The sequence below is a fragment of the Dreissena polymorpha genome, chromosome 12 (genome assembly GCF_020536995.1).
Source record: "Dreissena polymorpha isolate Duluth1 chromosome 12, UMN_Dpol_1.0, whole genome shotgun sequence".
NCBI lineage: Eukaryota > Metazoa > Mollusca > Bivalvia > Myida > Dreissenidae > Dreissena > Dreissena polymorpha.
In genome coordinates this window covers 43,246,941-43,270,877 of record NC_068366.1, presented here as the reverse complement: position 1 = coordinate 43,270,877, position 23,937 = coordinate 43,246,941, and the positions used below count along the sequence as shown (strand labels likewise).

Below are 23,937 nucleotides of genomic sequence, written 5' to 3'. Positions count from 1 at the left end.
GAAGATCATCGAATGTAAGATTCCAAACTATTCCCAGCTTTAATTTGTTAAAAGACTGAATAACGGTATGCAAAAACATTAACATCCTACGTAAAAAAGATGCTTAATTGACATATCTATTCACACACACACGTATGCGTTTGTACCGCAATTCCGATACATCCAGATACTTTACACTGTGTACTTAGCTGACACTTGACATTTCCTGTAAAACCTGTTTGTTTTTAGCGATGACATTTCTGATAAATTACTGCGCCTAAAATCAGAGGATATTAAAGATGCAACGCGATTGAACCTTTATTGAAAACGAAACAAGATTTTTGGGTAACATAAATTATATAACATATGCAATAATATCTTTGAGAACGGAAATGTTAGCAAAACCTACTATCAAGTCTACAATGATGTCTAGCAACAGTAAAAACTGAAATAGCAAATAAAACTTGATGAAATAAACTCATATGTTTCCGTTTTACCTAGTCTTTTACAGGGCAAACTTTATTCCTTACAGTAAAATATTCCCAACAAAATAATTTCATAATAAACTTGATTTTGTGAAAAAGATGTCCATTAACAAAGCTGTTTAGTATACATTTCTTTAACAATAACAGTTAATCTGCAACATGATTTTCTTTAACATCAACATTAGCAGAGTTTTAAACAGATCCTTTGCCGCTAGTGTTGAGCCAGCTTTAAATATGTCTGATTAATTACTTCCGACGCTCGGTTTTCAAAGCTTTGACTTTGTGTCCTCCAGGTCTACAACAATCTTCCCGATGCTCTTCTTTGTGTACAGGTACTACAAACCAAACATAAATTGGAAGTGAGCTGCTGTTTGGGAAAATTAAGCTTAAATCATGTACTTTAAATAATTCTTTTGTAAAAATTAATTTAAATAAAGTAAATTCCAACCAAAAATCAAGTAAACATGGAAAGTGTAGTCCCCCCTTAGCATGTGCATACAGCAAAAGCTAAACGGGTACACAACTTTAGAAACATGCATTATGGTTTTCCCATAGACTTACTCAATTACAGCTTCAACACTTTAATGCCCATGATTCAATTAAAAATTCATTCATTTAAAACTAAAAAAACACCAGGAAGTATAGACTTAGATATAACATCAGTCCATATTAAAAAGCATTAATATCATGTGTTCATATTCATATTCTTATATACTTTAAATAAAAATAATTTGAAAATTAGCGTTTAAATTATTCTGCTACCTGGATACATCACTTGTTGTCAATTAGCCAACTACAAATAAGCGTAAAGTACATGTTGCACAAATTATTGTCTACACGCAAGCCTTATTTTAACTTAATTTTGATACAAACAAGTATTCAATTGTATGAACAACTGTATATTTATTAAATATGAGACATTGTTGTCCTTTATACAATTTATGTTAACTATCTATAATATATGGAAATAATTGTGTTGTACCTCCACTGCATCCGCCACCTTCTCCAGACCAATGAAAGGTCCTGATGCAGTTCTCTCCCCTTTGTCAACAATACTCTTCAGCTTTCCTTCACTGAAATGCTGAACCTGTTTCATGACATATGGTCCCCAGTCCTTCACATAATGAAACAAGAAGAAGCCTCGAACACTTGCAGACTTCGGTAACAACTGGAAGATGAAAGGCAGTGTAAAATGAAGTCAAATATATAATACATCATTCTGAGCAGTATCCATACAGACCTCTTTTATATGGAAATATATGTATGTAATACAAAAAATAATTTTCAATAAGAAATCTCAAAGGTAATTTAGACTATAAGATCTTGTGATAAAATTGTGATATGAAAAAAGAGCCTTAGAGGTCAATAAACTTTATAATCAAATAGAAATGAAACATATACAGTCTTACTAACATTGAACTAACATTTCTCAATAACCATATTTACATTATATGTTACAAGATTATGTTTGCAGGATACCAGTGATATACATTTTGCTAAGGGCTCACATGAGCTTTTTTAAACACACTGGTTATACAGATAATTGTTAAAGCCACTGAAGAAAGTTGACTGTTTATACAACACATATTATCTAGAGGCTACTTTTAAATGTATTGTCTACAACTCATGAAAGGTTGATTGAAACTAAGCAAGAGTGAGTGGTAAAGTGTAACTTGAACATCCAACGGCTACAATACATGTGTATTAACTAGATCAAATCAATTACTTTTTACAACAAGGGCTGTTTGTAAAACATGCATGCCCCCCATATGGGCTGTCAGTTTTGTGGCAGCCATTGTTTGAATACGTTTTTTGTCACTGTGACCTTGACCTTTGACCTAATGTAAGTTATCATCCGGAAACCATTGTGCTATTTCGAGTCACTGTGACCTTGACCTTTGACCTAGTGACCTGAAAATCAATAGGGGTCATCTGCCAGTCATGATCAAGGGGGGAGTGAGAGGGGGGTATAATGTGGGGTGTGGTAATTTATTAGATGTTTAAAAAAAATAATTGGGGGGGGGGGCCCGGGGGAGGGGGGCGCCGGGGGGGGGGTATGGGGGAGTGAGAGGGGGGTATAATGTGGGGTGGGGTAATTTATTAGATGTTTAAAAAAAAAAAATTGGGGGGGGGTGAGAGGGGGTATAATGTGGGGTGTGGTAATTTATTATATGTTAAAAAAAATATATGTTTTTTGGGGGGGAGGGGTGGGAGGTAGGGGGGTGGGGGATGAGAGGGGGGTATAATGTGGGGTGTGGTAATTAATTAAATGTTAAAAAAAATAAAAAATAAAATAGGGGGGGGGGGTGGTGATGGGGTAGGGAGGGGTGAGAGGGGGGTATAATGTGGGGTGTGGTAATTATTAGATGTTTAAAAAAAATGGGGGGGGAGGGTGGGGGGGTAGGGGGGAGTGAGAGGGGGGTATAATGTGGTGTGTGGTAATTTATAAGATGTTTAAAAAAATTGGGGGTGGGGGGTAGGGGGTAGGGGGGTGAGAGGGGGGTGGGGTGTGAGAGGGGGGTATAATGTGGGGTGTGGTTATTAATAAGATGTTTAAAAAAAATTAGGGGGGGTGGGTGAGGGGGAGTGAGAGGGGGGTATAATGTGGGGTGTGGTAATTTATTAGATGTTTAAAAAATAAAAATAAAAATTGGGGGGGGGGTGGTAGGGGGGAGTGAGAGGGGGGTTATAATGTGGGGTGTGGTAATTTATTAGATGTTTTAAAAAAAAATTGGGGGGGGTAGGGGGGAATAAGGGGGGGATGAGGTTGGGGGGGAAGGGATTTTTATTTTGGGGGGTGGGGGGTAGGGGGTGGTGAGAGGGGGTATAATGTGGGGTGGGGTAATTTATTAGATGTTTAAAAAAATATTTTTTTGAGGGGGGTCGGGGGGGGTAGGGGGGAGTGAGGGGGGGGGTGAGGTTGGGGGGGAAGGGATTCTGGTAGGGGCGTGGGGTATTGTTTGGGTGGAATCCATTGTGGTATTCAGGTAAGTGTTGTTTTGTCAAAGTAATAATAAAATGTGATCATAAAAAATAACAAATGATCTCACACTGACATGAACAAATATCCTCTATTTATTTAACATGAAATTTAAACTTATCACATTTGTTTCCCCTGTATATAAGAAAGATATAATAGTGTATTACCTCCCCTGCCCTGCTTATATTTATATTAATCAACAAAATTAAACATTAACACAATATTTAAAATACAAAATATACAAAAAATCTCATATTCTGATAATATTTGTACTGATCCACTTTATTTTACTCAAAGGATGATGTTTCATTGGACTGATAATTATAGATTTAGGATAACAGACCAGTTGCTTCAGTTATATTGTTCAGAGTTCGCCCTGTTGGCCGCGTATGTGTTATTGAGTTATCATCCAAAAACCATTTTACTATTTCAGGTCACTGTGACCTTGACCTTTGACCTAGTGACCTCAAAATCAATAGGGGTCATCTGCGAGTCATGATCAATGTACCTATGAAGTTTCATGATCCTAGGCCCAAGCGTTCTTAAGTTATCATCTGGAAACCACCTGGTGGACGGACTGACAGACCGACCGACCGACATGAGCAAAGCAATATACCACCTCTTCTTCGAAGGGGGGCATTAAAATAAGGCTACTTTTCGTAAACAGACCCATGACACATAATCAGAGGGGGATAGTCAAGATGGCGACGTCCATACTGAGACGGTTATTTTTCGCCGTTTTATACCCTATATTACTTCTGTTTATTTTTAAAATGACGTTCACTTTCCAGCCATATCAGTAAAAAGGTGATTAGCATTTATTTTGATTTAAATTTGCTTTATATCTCGACTTTACTCCCCGCAAATTTTCTAAGTGGAGCCCTAATTAGGTAATCCCGCTAAGAAATTTTGCACCGAGTAAAGTTGAGATATAGAGCGAATACTACTATGAAATAAAAGCCAGTAACTTTCGTCCTAATATGGCTGGAAAGTGAGCGGAATAAAAAATAATAATGCAAGTAATACAGGGTATAAAACAACGTAAATAACCTGCCTCGGCATGGACGCCGCCATCTTGTTTGTCACGTGATTACCCCCTCTGATAATATGTCTAAGTAAGAAGTAACAACTGAATGTCCAGTATGTTTTTTTCATGAACCAGAAAGTCCTTTTTCTATTACCCTGGCTGGTAAAGTGGCGAGCGTTCTGGAAGGTTTGTAACCCTTGTCTGACTCGTAACCTTCTATGTATCCAATAACAATCAGCCTTCCATGAACAGCTAAACTAAGCGAGTAATAGAATCATTTACATGCATTCATTACAGCTATACTTCAAAATACATATAATAATATAATATAAACCAGTAATATAAATTATCATAAAATAATATAACATTATAAGTACAGAAAAACATATTAATATACATCCATAACATTATAGAACCAACCATTAGACATAAAATAATAAATTGATATAACTAACTATGCATATTGTTAGTATTTCCTCACAAAGAAAATACTGACCTATTAATACAGGTGTCAAACATCTCTCCACCGACTGTCTCATACACCACATCAACTCCATTCTGAAATAATTAGTCACATAGTCACACATAGAAATCGTCACACATTATATATATATTATATTTATGATATTTATGTAAAACATATTAAATAGTTTTCATTGGCACCAATTCACTATTGCTACTTATTACAAAATACAATTAGCGTTACAATTTAGGCAAATATACCTCAGTCAAAATAAATGATTTTTGAAATTTCAATACATACTGGGTATTCTTTTTCCAGAACTTCTCTAAGATTTTCTTTTGTATAATTGACAGGTCTATCACAACCAAGATCCTGCAAGCAAACATGTTCACTGTTACAACATTTGTCAGCAAGAATTTACTAGCTGTACAGTTCAACATAAGTCATGAAGAAAGTGTTGTATTATAGTTCCAACAACAGTATACAGTTTCTCTTATGATTTCTGCTTCTCTAGATTTGTATTGATTAGTATTGTATTTTATAATGTCAATGAAAAAGTCCACATAGTAATTCTACTTAAAGATGTATTATTTAAACTACATGCTTAAACTTTTTATAAAGTTTTTAATTTTTAATTAAACTTATTTAATTGCATGTTTATTCTTTATTATTGAATGTACTTGTTAAAAAAACTATTTAGTTTTATTGGCTTGTTTTTAGTAATCCTATAAAATTAACAAAACAAGAGATGTGTTTGTCAGAAACACAAAGCCCCCTAATGCGCCGCTTTTTTTTTAATACCTTCGACCTTGAAGGATTACCTTGAACTTGACCTTTCACCACTCAAAATGTGCAGTTCCATGAGATACACATGCATGCCAAATATCAAGTTGCTATGTTCAATATTTCAAAGGTTATTGCAAAACTTTAATGTAAGGTTGATGTTTTTGTTTTTTTTTACCTTTGACCTTGAAGGATGACCTTGACCTTTCACTACTCAAAATGTGCAGCTCCATGAGATACACATGCATGCCAAATATCAAGTTGCTAATATTTCAAAAGTTATTGCAAAACTATAATGTAAGGTTAAAGTTTTGATGACAGAATGACTAAATGACAGACAGACAGGCCAAAAACAATATACCCCCAATCTTTCGATCCGGGGGCATAAAAATCATTTGCTGTTTCAGAAAAGGTGAGAGACTGTATAAAATAGGTGTTTGATAATGCCAACCCTGTTTTAGTATTACATGTATAACCATTTTCACCAAAAGTAAATAAGCCCATAGCTTGACTAGTCATTAATGTTTAGACCAAACGGAGTTTTCTGGCTACAACTGTTGTAGCAGAAATTCTAACAAATAACAGATAGCAATAATACCTTAAGGAACTGGACTTTATCATCTGAGGAGCAAGTTCCAATCACATGACAGCCAGCAAGTTTAGCCCACTGAACCTACAAAACTTATGAGTTTAAAAGTTGATAATTGTACACATGAAACATTAATTTAAAACATTATCTGCAAGCTAGGAGTTGTTGATATGCTGAAACATCAAGACAAAGGTCTTTGCTTTGAGAGCCCAGTTAATTGGAACCAATTTCCAGGGAGATGTAAGCCTGTTACACAATTATCACATGGCAAATTAAGAATTTTATCATCATTGTCATCATCATCATCCTCATCCTCATTTTATAACTCAGCCAAGATATCATAAGAACAAATATTCTGACCAAGATTCATGAAGATTGGACAAAAGGTTAAACTATAGCCATATAAAGAAAACTGCCCCGCCCCCTGGTGACCATGTTTTTAAAAAGACCAGAACCATTTTTTAACTCAGCTGAGACATCATTTAGAAAAAATTTATGACCAAGTCTTATAAAGATTGGACAATTAATGTGACTTCTAGAGTGTATATAAAGTTTTTCTTTATTTTGACATAGTCACCAAGTTGTTGACTTCACATGACCCAGTTTCGAACTCAAACATGATATAATTGGGACAAATCTGTGGACCAAGTTTAATGAAAAACAGACAAAAAATGTGGTCTCTAGAGTGTTAACAAGGCAAAATGTTGATAATGCACGTCAAGCTAAGGACAAAAGGTGCTCCCAAAAGCTATTCATGTGCATGTTGTGCTCAGGTGAGCTAAAAAAAGAGGGCCATGATGGTCTTGGAGTGCTAAACTGATTTCAAGGTACTCCAATCGTCTTAAACTTGACCAGGCAACATAGTTTTTGACCCCGCCTGACCCAAACATGGCCTTAAGGTATTAGCACTCTAATGAACTTCGTGCAATATCGCCTTATTTCGTACAAACCAGCACTCCGAACGTTAACCGGGTATGTGCGGAAAACTAGGAATATTCTATAAATACGCTATGAAATACTATATGTAGGATCCGCAAGCTAAATAAAATGACAACAAATATCATGGCCGCCATTGTACCTGACAGATTGGGTCGTTTAAAGAAAAAGCAATTTGCTATCTTGAAAAAAAAAGATTCATTAAAGTGTTATTGCTGTTCATATACAGGTGACTGGGATTAATGATAAACGTCTACTAATGCATGGCAGTGTTGATATTTATGAAGAAAACGATTCCTGGAAAAACGAATGTCAAACGCATGAAAATTTTGACCTCTGTCAAGAATAACGTTTAGAACCCGTCCCGTGTTACTTACAAAATTTATTGTTGGTGAGCAGTAAAAGGGGATAAAGTGGATTTATTCTTGTGTGATGACTGTAGGCATGTAAACGGGTTCTCGTACGGCAAAACCCATCACGTAAAGAAGAGTCTTCAACTTTTCAAGAAAGGAATGCCTTGTTTTGCTATCAACACAAAGCTCGGATCAGGAAGGTACGTGGCCTATGCAATATTTTTTTCAAGTATCACAGTTTCATTGTTCATAATTGGTGTAAAGTAGATTTTGTAGGAAAAGTGCACCCTGTCAGTGATTTTTACCACATAATCAGGCTAATATTTGCTTTCATTTTGAAAAAGAAAATATACCATGTAAGGAAAAAGTTGTGTTGTAAATGCATGGAAATCAAGGACAGCATTTTTGAATTTTATGACCAAGTGATGATGTTTTCCACAAACAAACAACAAAGTATATTATGTCCCAAATACTAAAATTACTTTTCTGAAAATGATATGCCAATGACTGCTACTTGTGTGATATCCTAAATTATGTATTATGGTTATCCAAATTAAAATGCTGCATATTTATTATCTTTTCAGCAATGATCAACAACATTGGTGGTATAGGAAGGATCAATTACTTTTTGTCAACACTGAATGTTCCAATGATCAGTTGAACTTAAAGAAAATGGAAATACATGCGGGTAGGACCATTCATCAAGTGTCAACTATCTCCTTTGTAGTAGACAGGCTTATACGATGGAAATGAAGTAGGTATTTCACTGACTTATGTGATTGTTAATGTAGAACCAATGTTTTAAGTAATAAATGAAATGTAACGTTAATAGTCAGTTTCATATCCAGTAGGGATGATACATGTATTTGGTATTAACATTTGGATGAAGAATGTATATATGTGGGGTTCACACTTACTTATTAATCAAGTTTAAAAGTGGGTATCATGTAACATACTAGTAATGACATGCTATGTCGTGAATGTCTGAATAAATAAAAACGATGACGCATATCATAATGGATTATGTCACACTTCCCATGAAACACTAATATCAGTTTTTACTCCTATACAAGTGCTTGTGTATTTGACATCTGTATATGATTGTTTTGTTAAATGACATTAAGAAAATGTTGTCAATTTATAGAAACAACTTTGAGAAGGCTTATTGAAGCCAAATAAATAAGAAAAGACCAAATATTTTTATTTTAATAAATAAAACTGGTTAAAATTATTCATACACAATTTGCAATTATGCATAGTTTTCTTCAACTGAAACGTATTGAAGTTCTAATGAACCTGCCTGAATATAACTACTAGGCAAATATCAACCTCAAAGGAACAATGGTGTTGTCTTTTCAGTGATATGCTGATTACCTGTGCAGGAGGAAAATGAAACCAGACAGATTATGAACTCAAATTCAACACAGAAACAAGCTAGGAACTTGCAGTCACTGAGTTTTCTTGTTTACAGTCATGTGTTCAATGCTGCAACAACATTAATACTATAGCTGGCTCTAGACTCAACCTTATGCATCTTAAAATGATTTTTGAACATGACGGTCTCAAGAACATTCTCATAATGAATAAATCTGACGGTCAGCCCAGAGTCACCAGAGTCTCTTTTGGAGACACTTATTCCAACAAGTTCTTCAAAAAACTACCATGACAATCATGTATTTGTTTTGTTTGTCATAATAAGTTTAATGTTATCACCAGTATCACTACTCATTGATAAATTTATTAATCTATTTTCCTTTAAACGTGTATGACTGAATGATTAAATGTGCCTGTAACCTGTAACTTTTTCAAGTCTTATTAACAGAAGAATGCATTTCACGTGCAATTTCAAACTAGGTTAGCAAATCTTACTGCACTGAGTAGGTTACATGTCACACATGACATATGAGATGTATGTATGCAGGGTTTTTTTTGGCCCAATTTTATAGCCGAAATTCGGCTATGTTCCCAATCCCAAAAAGTATACTTTTTTCCCAAAGTGTGGCAAAAAATTCCCAACTGCCAAAAAAAAAAAAAAAAAAAAACCTATTTTTTTTTTTTTTTTTTTAGAAAGAAGTCTTATGAATATTTTATCTCAATTTTAATTCCTTTACATCTAACAAAGTATTATATGATTTTTTTCTTTTAATTTGAATGATTATAAAGAGTTAAATCAAATTTAGTATTTCCCTAATCAGTGGACTTTTCGTGTGGAAAAAAAGGCTAATGAATATATTTTCCCAATTTCATGAAAATGCCGATAAAATTCCCAATTCCAAAGCCATGGGCTATCTTCCCAAAAAGTTGAAAAAAAACCCTGGTATGTTAATATGTTTATGAGTTTATTATAGGCTTTTTCTCTTTTTTTATCTATTTATAATAATTTTTGAACATTTAGCTCATCTTTATGCTCACATATAAAAATCTCAAATTCAGTATTGCGTTTCTGGAAAAGGGGGGGGGGTACCCTTGATTGAAAAGCAGGAACTTTTCGTTTTCACTGGTGATCTCCATTTTGTTCTTTATTTTTCATTCAAGCGTACATTGTAGATGATTTCTATGTTCGAAGATTGTAATTTCCTTTTGCCATTTTTTTTAACAATTTATTTAAAAAAAGACTCGTGACTAGAGATTGCAATTTTTTTTCGTTTTCGGAAGGATGATGACATCACTTGTTTGTTTATATTTTCTTTATTCCTTTTCTCACATGTTATAAACTATCATATTTATATATATTATGCATTTATCTATTAATACATACTATACAAGAGCTGTCAGAGGACAGCGCGCTCGACTATTCTAGCGCTTGACATTATAACGTAAGCCATCATGGGGGGGGGGGGTTGAGAGGGGGTATAATGTGGGGTGTGGTCATTTATTAGACGATCTTTCAAAAATATAAAAAGGAAAAAAAAAAATTAGGGGGGTGAGAGGGGGGTATAATGTGGGATGTGGTAATTTATTAGATGATGTTTATATAAAAAAATGGGGGGGAGGGTGGTAGGGGGGATGGGGGTGAGAGGGGGTATAATGTGGGGTGGGGTTATTTATTAGATGATGTTTAAAAAAAATTGGGGGGGGTAGGTAGGGGGGTGGTAGGGGGTGAGAGGGGGGTATAATGTGGGGTTGGGTAATGTATTAGATGATGTTTAAAAAAAAATTGGGGGGGGGGAGGTTGGGGGGGGGGGTGGGGGGAAGGGATTCTGGGTAGGGGCGTGGGGTATTGTTTGGGTGGAATACATTGTGATATTCAGGTAAGTGTTGTTTTGTCAAAGTAATAATAAAATGTGATCATAAATAAAAAAGTTATGGCAATTAAAGCAAAATGTTCAATTATGTAAGTGTAAAAGGGGCTATAATTATGTCAAAATGCTTGATACAGTGGTCTGCTCTTGTTTATAGGTTGGGGTCATGTTGGTTAACAAGTTTGCAACATATAAAAGCAATATGTCAAAGGATATAGGAAATATTTGGGGTAGTACGCAAACTTTAACATAGATTTATCAATAATATGCATATTCTAAGTACAAAAGGGGCAATAATTATGACAAAATGCTCGATAGAGTTGTCTGCTCTTGTTTATAGGTTGGGGTGATGTTGGTTAACAAGTATGCAAAATATAAAAGCAATATGTCAAGGGACAATGAAAATAAATGGGGTAGTACGAAAACTTTAACATTTGCTGCATATTCTAAGTGGAAAAGGGGCCATAATTATGACAAAATGCTTGATAGACATGGTAAAGAGCACACATCAAGATGCTGGACATACAGTGATCACATTTGTCACACTGAGCACACATCAAGATGCTGGACATACAGTGATCACATTAGTCACACTGAGCACACATCAAGATGCTGGACATACAGTGATCACATTAGTCACACTGAGCACACATCAAGATGCTGGACATACAGTGATCACATTAGTCACACTGAGCACACATCAAGATGCTGGACATACAGTGATCACATTAGTCACATTGAGCACACATCAAGATGCTGGACATACAGTGATCACATAAGTCACATTGAGCACACATCAAGATGCTGGACATACAGTGATCACATTTGTCACACTGAGCACACATCAAGATGCTGGACATACAGTGATCACATTAGTCACACTGAGCACACATCAAGATGCTGGACATACAGTGATCACATTAGTCACACTGAGCACACATCAAGATGCTGGACATACAGTGATCACATTAGTCACACTGAGCACACATCAAGATGCTGGACATACAGTGATCACATTAGTCACACTGAGCACACATCAAGATGCTGGACATACAGTGATCACATTAGTCACATTGAGCACACATCCAGATGCTGGACATACAGTGATCACATTAGTCACACTGAGCACACATCAAGATGCTGGACATACAGTGATCACATTAGTCACATTGAGCACACATCAAGATGCTGGACATACAGTGATCACATTAGTCACACTGAGCACACATCAAGATGCTGGACATACAGTGATCACATTAGTCACACTGAGCACACATCAAGATGCTGGACATACAGTGATCACATTAGTCACACTGAGCACACATCAAGATGCTGGACATACAGTGATCACATTAGTCACACTGAGCACACATCAAGATGCTGGACATACAGTGATCACATTAGTCACACTGAGCACACATCAAGATGCTGGACATACAGTGATCACATTAGTCACACTGAGCACACATCAAGATGCTGGACATACAGTGATCACATTAGTCACATTGAGCACACATCAAGATGCTGGACATACAGTGATCACATTAGTCACACTGAGCACACATCAAGATGCTGGACATACAGTGATCACATTAGTCACATTGAGCACACATCAAGATGCTGGACATACAGTGATCACATTAGTCACACTGAGCACACATCCAGATGCTGGACATACAGTGATCACATTAGTCACACTGAGCACACATCAAGATGCTGGACATACAGTGATCACATTAGTCACATTGAGCACACATCAAGATGCTGGACATACAGTGATCACATTAGTCACACTGAGCACACATCAAGATGCTGGACATACAGTGATCACATTAGTCACACTGAGCACACATCAAGATGCTGGGAATACAGTGATCACATAGGTCACATTGAGCACACATCAAGATGCTGGACATACAGTGATCACATTAGTCACACTGAGCACACATCAAGATGCTGGACATACAGTGATTACATTAGTCACACTGAGCACACATCAAGATGCTGGACATACAGTGATCACATTAGTCACACTGAGCACACATCAAGATGCTGGACATACAGTGATCACATTAGTCACATTGAGCACACATAAAGATGCTGGACATACAGTGATCACATAGGTCACATTGAGCACACATCAAGATGCTGGACATACAGTGATCACATTAGTCACACTGAGCACACATCAAGATGCTGGGCATACAGTGATCACATAGGTCACATTGAGCACACATCAAGATGCTGGACATACAGTGATCACATTAGTCACACTGAGCACACATCAAGATGCTGGACATACAGTGATCACATTAGTCACATTGAGCACACATCAAGATGCTGGACATACAGTGATCACATTAGTCACACTGAGCACACATCAAGATGCTGGGCATACAGTGATCACATAGGTCACATTGAGCACACATCAAGATGCTGGACATACAGTGATCACATTAGTCACACTGAGCACACATCAAGATGCTGGACATACAGTGATCACATTAGTCACATTGAGCACACATCAAGATGCTGGACATACAGTGATCACATTAGTCACATTGAGCACACATCAAGATGCTGGACATACAGTGATCACATAGGTCACATTTAGCACACATCAAGATGCTGGACATACAGTGATCACATAAGTCACACTGAGCACACATCAAGATGCTGGACATACAGTGATCACATTAGTCACATTGAGCACACATCAAGATGCTGGACATACAGTGATCACATTAGTCACACTGAGCACACATCAAGATGCTGGACATACAGTGATCACATTAGTCACACTGAGCACACATCAAGATGCTGGACATACAGTGATCACATTAGTCACACTGAGCACACATCAAGATGCTGGACATACAGTGATCACATTAGTCACACTGAGCACACATCAAGATGCTGGGCATACAGTGATCTCATAGGTCACATTGAGCACACATCAAGATGCTGGACATACAGTGATCACATTAGTCACACTGAGCACACATCCAGATGCTGGACATACAGTGATAACATTAGTCACACTTAGCACACATCAAGATGCTGGACATACAGTGATCACATTAGTCACACTGAGCACACATTAAGATGCTGGACATACAGTGATCACATTAGTCACACTTAGCACACATCAAGATGCTGGACATACAGTGATCACATTAGTCACACTGAGCACACATCAAGATGCTGGACATACAGTGATCACATTAGTCACACTGAGCACACATCAAGATGCTGGACATACAGTGATCACATTAGTCACACTGAGCACACATCAAGATGCTGGACATACAGTGATCACATTAGTCACACTGAGCACACATCCAGATGCTGGACATACAGTGATCACATTAGTCACACTGAGCACACATCAAGATGCTGGACATACAGTGATCACATAAGTCACATTGAGCACACATCAAGATGCTGGACATACAGTGATCACATTAGTCACACTGAGCACACATCAAGATGCTGGACATACAGTGATCACATTAGTCACACTGAGCACACATCAAGATGCTGGACATACAGTGATCACATTAGTCACACTGAGCACACATCAAGATGCTGGACATACAGTGATCACATTAGTCACACTGAGCACACATCAAGATGCTGGACATACAGTGATCACATTAGTCACACTGAGCACACATCAAGATGCTGGACATACAGTGATCACATTAGTCACATTGAGCACACATCAAGATGCTGGACATACAGTGATCACATTAGTCACACTGAGCACACATCAAGATGCTGGACATACAGTGATCACATTAGTCACACTGAGCACACATCAAGATGCTGGACATACAGTGATCACATTAGTCACACTGAGCACACATCAAGATGCTGGACATACAGTGATCACATTAGTCACATTGAGCACACATCAAGATGCTGGACATACAGTGATCACATTAGTCACACTGAGCACACATCAAGATGCTGGACATACAGTGATCACATTAGTCACACTGAGCACACATCAAGATGCTGGACATACAGTGATCACATTAGTCACATTGAGCAACACATGCTCAAGAGAGCAAAGTACATATTTCATTATATTATATTACAAATATGGAAGCATTTGCTCCTTGAAGAACTATGAAGAACAAGAGTTCCACACTCGGAAAAATATGCCCTCGCATACAGGGCTTTAAACTAGTGACCCCAATTTCAATAGGGGTCATCTACTGTCCAAGGCCAATGCACAGGTGAAGTATCAAGCAAACCAGTCAATTGGTTGACGAGTTATTGATCAGAAACGATTTTCACACTTATTGAGACAGTGACCTTGACGATTGACATAGTGACAAAAATTTCTATTGGGGTCATCTACCGTCGAAGGCCAATGCACATGTAAAGTATCAAGCCAATCGGTCAATTAGTTGCCAAGTTATTGATCGGAAACAATTAGACACTTATTGTGAGTGACCTTGACCTTTGACTTAGTGACCCCGATTTCAATAGGGGTCATCTACTGTCCAAGGCTAATGCATATGTGAAGTATCAAGCCAATCTCTCAACCTGTTGACAAGTTATTGATCAGAAACGATTTTCACACTTATTGTGACAGTAACCTTGACCTTTGACATAGTGACCCCTATTTCAATAGGGGCATCTACTGTCCAATGTAAATGCACATGTTAATTACCAAGCCAATCAGTCAATTCGTTGACAAGTTATTGATGGGAAATGATTTTTACACTTATTCTGACAGTGACCTTGACCTTTGACCTAGTGACCCCAATTTTCTAGGGGTCATCTATTTTCCATGGCCAATGCACACGTGAAGTTTCAAGCCAATTGGTTAATCCATTGACGAGTAATTGATCGGAAACCAACTGCTCTACCAACAGACCAACCGACAGACCAACCGAACGACATCCAGCAAAACAATATACCTCCTCTTCTTCGAAGGAGGAGGGGCATAATAAAGTATGAATCACCTACTGCAATCTGTCCAGTTCCGCCCGCAGCCGCTGTCACAAGGACTTTCTCCCCAGCTTTGATCTCACCAACCTGAGAATGAACAAAAAAAACAATGAAGTGAACATTTTGACAATGCTTTTTCTTTTCTTAAACTTTTTTTATTGATCCAGAACAAAGGTGAATTTAAAACCATAAACAAAGGGCTGTCTTTGGAAGTGCAAATTTATAACATTTACGTTTCAGTTCAAACAAATCATCTCCACTACTTGTGAAACAATATATCATTTTCCATTTTCCTGCCTGTTTTGCATTAATAAATGAGGAACATACATCATTTTGATATGTAATTACATATCAATAAGGCTTCGCTGTAACACTTTACCTTGTCTAATGCAATGGCAGCAGTATTTCCACTTAAAATGAAGGGTAGGTATTCGGCCTTCAAGGCAGGTAACGGAACAACTCTATTGGCCTTCATAAGCTGAAAGATTAAATTGAAATTTAAAGTTAAATTAATTGAAAATATAAAACATTAACACTAGCATTAAGTTTCTGCAGATAAATGTAAAAAAAATCTGATAAAATAAAATCAAGTCAAAATCTACGATTTAAGAATATGATCATCGTAAAAATGATTTATTGAAGAAGAGAAAATAAAGCACAAGTGGCAGAACTTGAAGAAACAGTGACGTTAACGTGCCAAGAAGTAATGGGCTTCAAGTCTTACACCCACAAGGAGTGTATATCAGCAGATACTCTTCAGAAACTTGCTGAAAGACGAGAAAAGAAGGTGTCAACAACAGCAGAACACGAGCCGCAAATGTGAAAGCACAAGAAGAGTATACCGATGCACATAGAAGTGTCAAGAAAAGTATTAAAGCAGACAAGCAGAACTACCTAGAGATGCTTGCAACAAAGGTGGAAGAGACAGCCTATCAGAACAAAACTAAAGATTTGTACTCCATCACCAAGAGATTAGCAGGAAAGTTTGCCAAGCCAAAGAGGCCAGTAAGGGCCAAAAATGGAGGAGCAATAACAGATGACGAAGGGCAGAAGAAGAGGTGTAATTTAGCAAATCCAGGAGCTACTCAAAAGGGACAGTTCCTGCCAACTCACAGGTGATTCAGCCAGCTACAAGCAAACTGCCAATCAAGTGCTGCACTCCCACAAAGGAAGAGATCAGCAGTGTCATCAAGCAATTGAAGAATGGTAAATCTGCAGGACCTGCGAGCATACCAGTAGAAGGCTGACGTGGAGACCAGTGTGATGCTACTACACCCGCTCTTCAGCAAGATATGGGAAGAAGAAGAAATTCCAACAGTGGGATAGAGGATTATCTAATCAAGCTTCCCAAGAAAGGCGACTTCAGTTCCTGGTCCAACTGCCGAGGAATCACACTTTTGTCCATCCCAGGAAAGGTGTTGAATTGCATCCTGCTGAACCGAATGAAAGACGCAGTAGACCCGTGATGAACAACCAGGCTTTCCAAAGAAGAGATCATGCACGGATCAGTTCCGACACTGCACATCATTCTGGAACAATCCCTGGAGTGGAATTTGCCGTTGTATGTCTGAACTTCATTGACTATGAAAAGGCCTTCAACAGCAATATCTGTGAGTCTCTCTGGAGACCTCTGAGACACTATTGAGTGCCAGGAAAGATCACCAACATCATCAGGAAGTGTTATGAAGGAATGACCTGCAGAATCGTTCATGGCAGACAGCTCACGGACATCTTTGAAGTGCAAACCGGTGTGAGTGCTTACTCTCACCTTTCCTGTTCATTCTGGCCATAACCTAGGTAATGAAGAAATCAACAGAGCAGAAGGAGAATAGAATTCAGTGGCCACTCTGGAAACAGTTGGAAGACCTTGATTTTGCCGATGATCTGGCTCTTCTCTACCACACACAACAGCAGATGCATGAAAACATAAACATGGTTGTGGAAAAGTCAGCAAGACTGGGCCTCACTATCAACAGAGAGAAGAGCAAGGTGTTTAGGACCAACACATCCAACAACACACCCATCACAGTCCAACACGAGACGCTGGAGGAGCTGAAAAGCTTCACCTAGCTCGGCAGCATCCTGGACAACCAGGGAGAAATGGATGCAGATGTCTGAACCAACATGGGTAAAGCACGTGCAGCCTTCCATCAGCTGAACAACATGTCGGGATCTAGCGAAATTTGCATCACCACTAAGATTAGGCTCTTCAATACCATTGTGAAGCCACTACTCCTCTATGGAGCAGTGACCTGGAGAACCACTGTCACCACAATAAAGAAAATACAAGTTTTCATCAACACCTGCCTCAGGAAGATTCTCAAGATAACTGGCCTGACGCGATCTCCAATATTATGGAGAAGAACAAAGCAGCAGCCAGTTGAAGAAGACATCCTTCAGAGACGTTGGCTGTGGATTGGCCACACCCGTCGCAAGCCTGCATTAAAAAAGACAAGGCTATGTCTTCCCCTAACGGTAAAGGAAGAAAGGGCGCCATGACCTGGATGCAGATGCTAAGCAGATGGGCCAAACATGGGAGCAGCTGGAGAGACTCACCCAGAACCGAAACACCTGGAGGAAGCTGGCTGGTCCCAGATGGGTTTATATTTCACTCAAACTGAAATTTCATCAACAAATAAGAGGGCAATCATGGCCCTTGAGAGCTCACCTGAGTTCACAGCTTCCAACTGCTGAAGACTTGACCTCATTATCTAGTTTTTGATCACACTTGACCCATATTCAAATATGGCATTTTTATTGTCAAGATAAACATTTTAATCAAGTTTTATCAACACTGGCTGGCCTCTAGAGTGTTAACCAGGTTTTACTAATATTTGATCTTGTGGCCTAGTTCTTAGTTGCACGTGATTCAAATCCAGAGTCAGCCAAGAAAAGCATTTTGACCAAGAATCATCAGATTTAGTTATACATTTGGGCTCTAGAATGGTAACGTGGTTTTTCTAAGATATGGCCAGTTGATCCACTTTTTTCACGCACTTGACTCAGATTCAAACGTGGTCTGGATAATGTCCCCATGAACATTCTGACAAAACTTCATCAAGATTGGATGACAAGTGTTGCTTTTAGAGTTAAAACAAGCAAAAAATTGACAACACAACTGTAAAACATAACAGGGGACAAAAATATTCATAAACTGCACTCGTCCTGCAGGACGAGTGCATTAAAATTTTCACTCGTCCTGCAAACACACGCACTCGTCCATCAAATATGTGTGAAATAAAGATTGCAAAGGGCTGATATGACTTATAAAATTTCCAAAAGTATATCACTGCTAAGCAGTGAAATAAGTTACTTTATTTATGAGGAACACAAAATAATTTTTTTTCTAATGCTCGCGTGCTTTCCGTTTCGGACGTTTGAACATCGCCCCCGCCCCCTTTTAAGAACGCTCGTATGGCAGACATTTTTCAAACGAAATTCAGACTGGTTTAAATCTGGTTTTAAACCGTACTTCGCGCTTAAATAATTCTTTAAAAGTCAATACTAACAGTGACTGCAGACTGCAGTCGCATGGTTCCCTGTCAACATGTACGCGCAAAGCTTACACCAAAAAGCCAATATTTACTCGGGACACAAGTCTCGCATAACAACACGCACCTGCTGTATAAAATTTACAATTACAATTTCCGGTTCATTCGCATTCTACTTTCGGAATAGATATGCTTTTAGAAAATGATTTTATTAAATGAAAAATAGTCTTAATGGTCAGAAAATTCATTTTTAACATCAGCTTTTTTTCACTCGTCCTGTAGGACGAGAGCTTTAGGGAAATTCACTCGTCCTTTCAAGATTTCACTCGTCAATACGAGCGGACGAGTGGAATTTTTGTCCCCTGCATAAGCGTTATGGCTCTTCTTAGGCCTCTAATGCTCATGTGAGCTAAAATGAGGCTATCTTTAATAAGCTTATAAGCTTATAATAAAGACATATAATGGTAAGTTTTGTTTAAACCTATTTATTTAAGCTCTTGCATGGTGTCTTTGGGGGAAATCTGAAGAACGCTCCCACAGTGGGGGATTGGACCCATGACCACCTGATCGCGAGGCAGACACCTTATCTATTACACCATGGCAACCTCAGTGGTTATACGGTTATATGAAACATATGCATAAACAATTATAATGCAAGATAAGAATGAGAGGCAAAATTACCTTGTAGTCACTAAATGCCCCATACTCCATGTACATGACTGCCTGTCCTGGCTTATACATTGCATTGGGCCCAGCAACTACCACCTCACCCACTGCCTGTTAAACAAGCCATACATGAGAATTGTTATTTCACCCTTGAAATATTAAACATTAAAATGTTATATTATAGCACTTGAGAAACAATAAATAAATAATTGTCTGTCTTACATTATTGAGATTGGTATGAGAACTGCTCTAAAATCTCTTGACAGATGAACATGCTAGTTAAATTAATGGAGGCCAAGTCACAGATGTAATAAACTGCCTTGTCGAGAATTACTCTGTGCCAAAACATGTTAAATATTTATTTGGTTTATAGCTCAACAACATTGACCTTTCACTCGTGAACTGTGGAAGCATAAATTAAATTCTTGGATTGCTTCTATAACCTACTTTTTGTTTATTCATGCACTTTTTGCACAAGTTTCAGGTAAAAATAAACACTATTTTAGTAAACAATGAGTGAGATACACCTAAAATCACTTAAAATCACGCTACCACCAATTAAAATCACTTCCAAAACGGATAAAAAAAATCATTGAAACAGTACTTTAATACATTCATGCATAACAGTCAGTGCAAGGATAATAGCTGACTGAAATACCTGTATGTAACCACAAGTCAAAGAAAATTCCTTACCTCAAATCCTGTTTCTATTGGAAATTTGGCCTTAGGGTCATATCTTCCTGCTGTGAAATTTATATCTGATGCATTTACACCTAAAAACCTGCAAAGAATATAAAATTTTATGCCATGAATTATATACAGAATATATAATTTGATTGATTATTGTTAAAATGAAGTACAAGTTAGCTAAAAAGGAAACCATTTAAAACAAATTATTTTCAGCTAAATGTTATTTTAAGTATATGGACCGTGCTCTGTCAAAAAGGGGTTTAATGCATCTGCGTAAAGTGTCATCCCAGATAACCCCGTGCAGTTTGCAGGCTAATCAGGTACAACACTTTACACTTTTCTGGAATTTTTCGTTTACGGAAAGTCTCTTCTAAGCAAAAATCCAGTTTAGGCAGACAGTGTCATCCCTAATAAGCCTGTGTGGGACGGCACTTCATGCACATGCATTAAACCACTTTTTCACAGAACACTGCTCATATATTTTTGTCTTCTCAAGAACGTTAAATCCAACGTTCTTTATTGTAGCCATTAGATTGACCTGCTAAGGCAAGTAGAAATTGTGAAATATGTACATCTAGTAAGCCTAGTGGAAAGTTCAGCTGTTTACTTAGCCACTATAGATTTGATGCTTTCTTATTCAATCCACTAACTGGATTAAGAAAATAATTGTGAAGACATAAGAAATAAAGAAATTATGTATATTTAAAAGAAAGGACCTTACAAAATTGTTGCCCCAAGGATCTAGAATTTTTTACCAGAAATGAAGGAGTAAATAGACATCACCTTAACCTCTGTTCCATCTTGATTTATAACGCCTAATATATTTATTTCTGTATGAATAAATTAACTTTTTGTCTGACATTAAACAACAAACATTCCATACTATTGAAGCATTTCACATTTGTGACACTATAATAATTAATATTGCAGTTAAACAAAAACGTATTTCAGTATGTTTTTAGTATAAGCCCATGTGCATACTGTTATTTAAAGCCTTTCAATACTGGTACATTGTTTTCTTTCGGTTGAATCTTGGAAGAAAGCTAGATAATTATCTATTATCCTCCAGTGACTGCTTATTGATCAATTAAGAAAACTAGAAACAGAATGTCTGAATCGATGAAAACAATGCAACAATAAACGATAAATGATTAAAGATTTATTTAATTCCAGTTAAATCCATGTTAAATTTGTTTATTTATAGCGTGTTTAACCATGCAATTGAAGCCCGTAGTTTCTTCACAATGTCCATAACATTCAATAATTGTGTGGTGACTTTGTATTGTGATGTCACACCAAAAAGGAGAGAACCTGATTGCAATAGACATGAGGCTAATTTAACAATTTGATTTACCGAACACATTTTATATAATATTAAAAGGTAAAACTAATTACACTTTTTAACAACTAATATTTACAATTTTTTAACAAGTTTCTGTTTCATTGGTTATTCTACTTTTGAGCAACATGGGCACACAAAACTGCTCAGGGATTTCATAAACATAAATGTTCTCAATTGGTTCAAATACATTTAAGCATACATGTTACTATAACAGCATTGGCGAAAATGGTTCCAATCAGGACTGGGGTATTCCAACTAAACATGTGTATATCACCTGACGTGATGTGCTAGCACAGCTCTTCTGCAAGAATCTACAATGATTTCATGCAACATTTTCTAAAATCAGGAGACAGTGAAAGAATTTTTTTTTTAAATAAAACAAATGTGTTAACACTGTTGCAGTCAAATGATTCACTTTGCAATTTATGTGGAAATTTAATGAAGAGGCGAAAAAAATAAACAGAATATGTAGAATATGGATACATTTGGATAATTTTAAATTAAGCATGTTTTTAACATGCGATTATACATTTTAAGTGCTTTCCCAGGAGGGCATAAGAGGATGGCACTAATTAACAAGAGATGTGTTTGTCAGAAACACAATGCCCCTAATGCGCCGCTTTTTGTTTTTACCTTTGACCTTGAAGGATGACCTTGACCTTTCACCACTCAAAATGTGCAACTCCATGAGATACACATGCATGCCAAATATCAAGTTGCCATTTCAATATTTCAAAAGTTATTGCAAAACTTTAATGTAAGGTTAAAGTGTTTTGTTTTCTTTACCTTTGACCTTGAAGGATGACCTTGACCTTGACCTTTCACCACTCAAAATGTGCAGCTGCATGAGATACACATGCATGCCAAATATCAAGTTGCTATGTTTAATATTTCAAAAGTTATTGCAAAACTTTAATGTAAAGTTAAAGTTTTGATGACAGAATGACGGAATGACAGACAGACAGGCCAAAAACAATATTCCCCCGATCTTTGGATCCGGGGGCATAAAAACCAGCATTTTAGTGCGCCGTTTATGCAAAAGTGCACAATGTAGCATAAAAAAGCCTGAAAGATAGGGGGAGGGAGGGATTTAAGCGCATAAGTGAAAATTTGGGAGAAAACATTTACAAATATAACCAAACAAACAAAGGTGTTATAAATGTATTTTTTTGTTCATATATTACAAAGAATGCGACTTTGACCCTTGACATGCTGATTTTAGCACACCATAAAATTTTTGAATCTCACTACTCCATCAATATTCAACTGATTCGCAAAATCTTGGTATCAAACAATGCAGAAGACTTAATTCATACTTAATGAATAAAATGATGCCCGTTCCCAAAAGTCTTCTGTAAAGCGATCATCAAACAACAAACTCACAACAAGATGTGTTTGTGAAACACAATGTCCCCCTATATGACGTTTGACCTTGAAGGATGACCATGACCTTGTGAAGGATGACCTTGACCTTTCACCACTGAAAATGTGCAGCTCCATGAGATACACATGCATGCAAAATATCAAGTTGCTATCTTCAATATTGCAAAAGCATCATAAAATAAGTGATTTGGGCCACATATATTTGACCTCTGACCTTGAAGGATGACCTTGACCTTTCATCACTCAAAATGTGCAGCTCCATGAGATACACATGCATGCCAAATATCAAGTTGCTATCTTCAATATTGCAAAAGTATTCATAAAATAAGTGATTTGGGCCACATTTATTTGACCTCTGACCTTGAAGGATGACCTTGACCTTGACCTTTCACCACTCAAAATGTGCAGCTCCATGAGATACACATGCATGCCAAATATCAAGTTGCTATCTTCAATATTGCAAAAGTATTCATAAAATGAGCGATTTTGGCCACATATATTTGACCTCTGACCTTGAAGGATGACCTTGACCTTGAACTTTCACCACTCAAAATGTGCAGCTT

At 37.2% G+C, this 23,937-nt stretch overlaps 1 protein-coding gene across 1 annotated transcript in view; it reads right to left on the bottom strand.

Annotated features, from left to right (window-relative positions):
• Positions 1 to 285: 285 nt before the first annotated feature.
• The window catches only part of LOC127853241 (prostaglandin reductase-3-like), a 30,197-nt gene continuing 6,545 nt past the window's right edge, over positions 286 to 23,937 (bottom strand). The window contains exons 2-11 of the mRNA XM_052387579.1: positions 20,653 to 20,740; positions 19,975 to 20,070; positions 16,182 to 16,280; positions 15,821 to 15,889; positions 6,316 to 6,390; positions 5,235 to 5,306; positions 4,968 to 5,029; positions 4,626 to 4,728; positions 1,447 to 1,632; positions 286 to 799 (exon numbers count right to left, since the gene is read on the bottom strand). Coding sequence (XP_052243539.1) covers positions 731 to 799; positions 1,447 to 1,632; positions 4,626 to 4,728; positions 4,968 to 5,029; positions 5,235 to 5,306; positions 6,316 to 6,390; positions 15,821 to 15,889; positions 16,182 to 16,280; positions 19,975 to 20,070; positions 20,653 to 20,740 — 919 coding nt within the window. The 3' untranslated portion in view covers positions 286 to 730. The remainder of the gene's footprint in view (positions 800 to 1,446; positions 1,633 to 4,625; positions 4,729 to 4,967; positions 5,030 to 5,234; positions 5,307 to 6,315; positions 6,391 to 15,820; positions 15,890 to 16,181; positions 16,281 to 19,974; positions 20,071 to 20,652; positions 20,741 to 23,937) is intronic.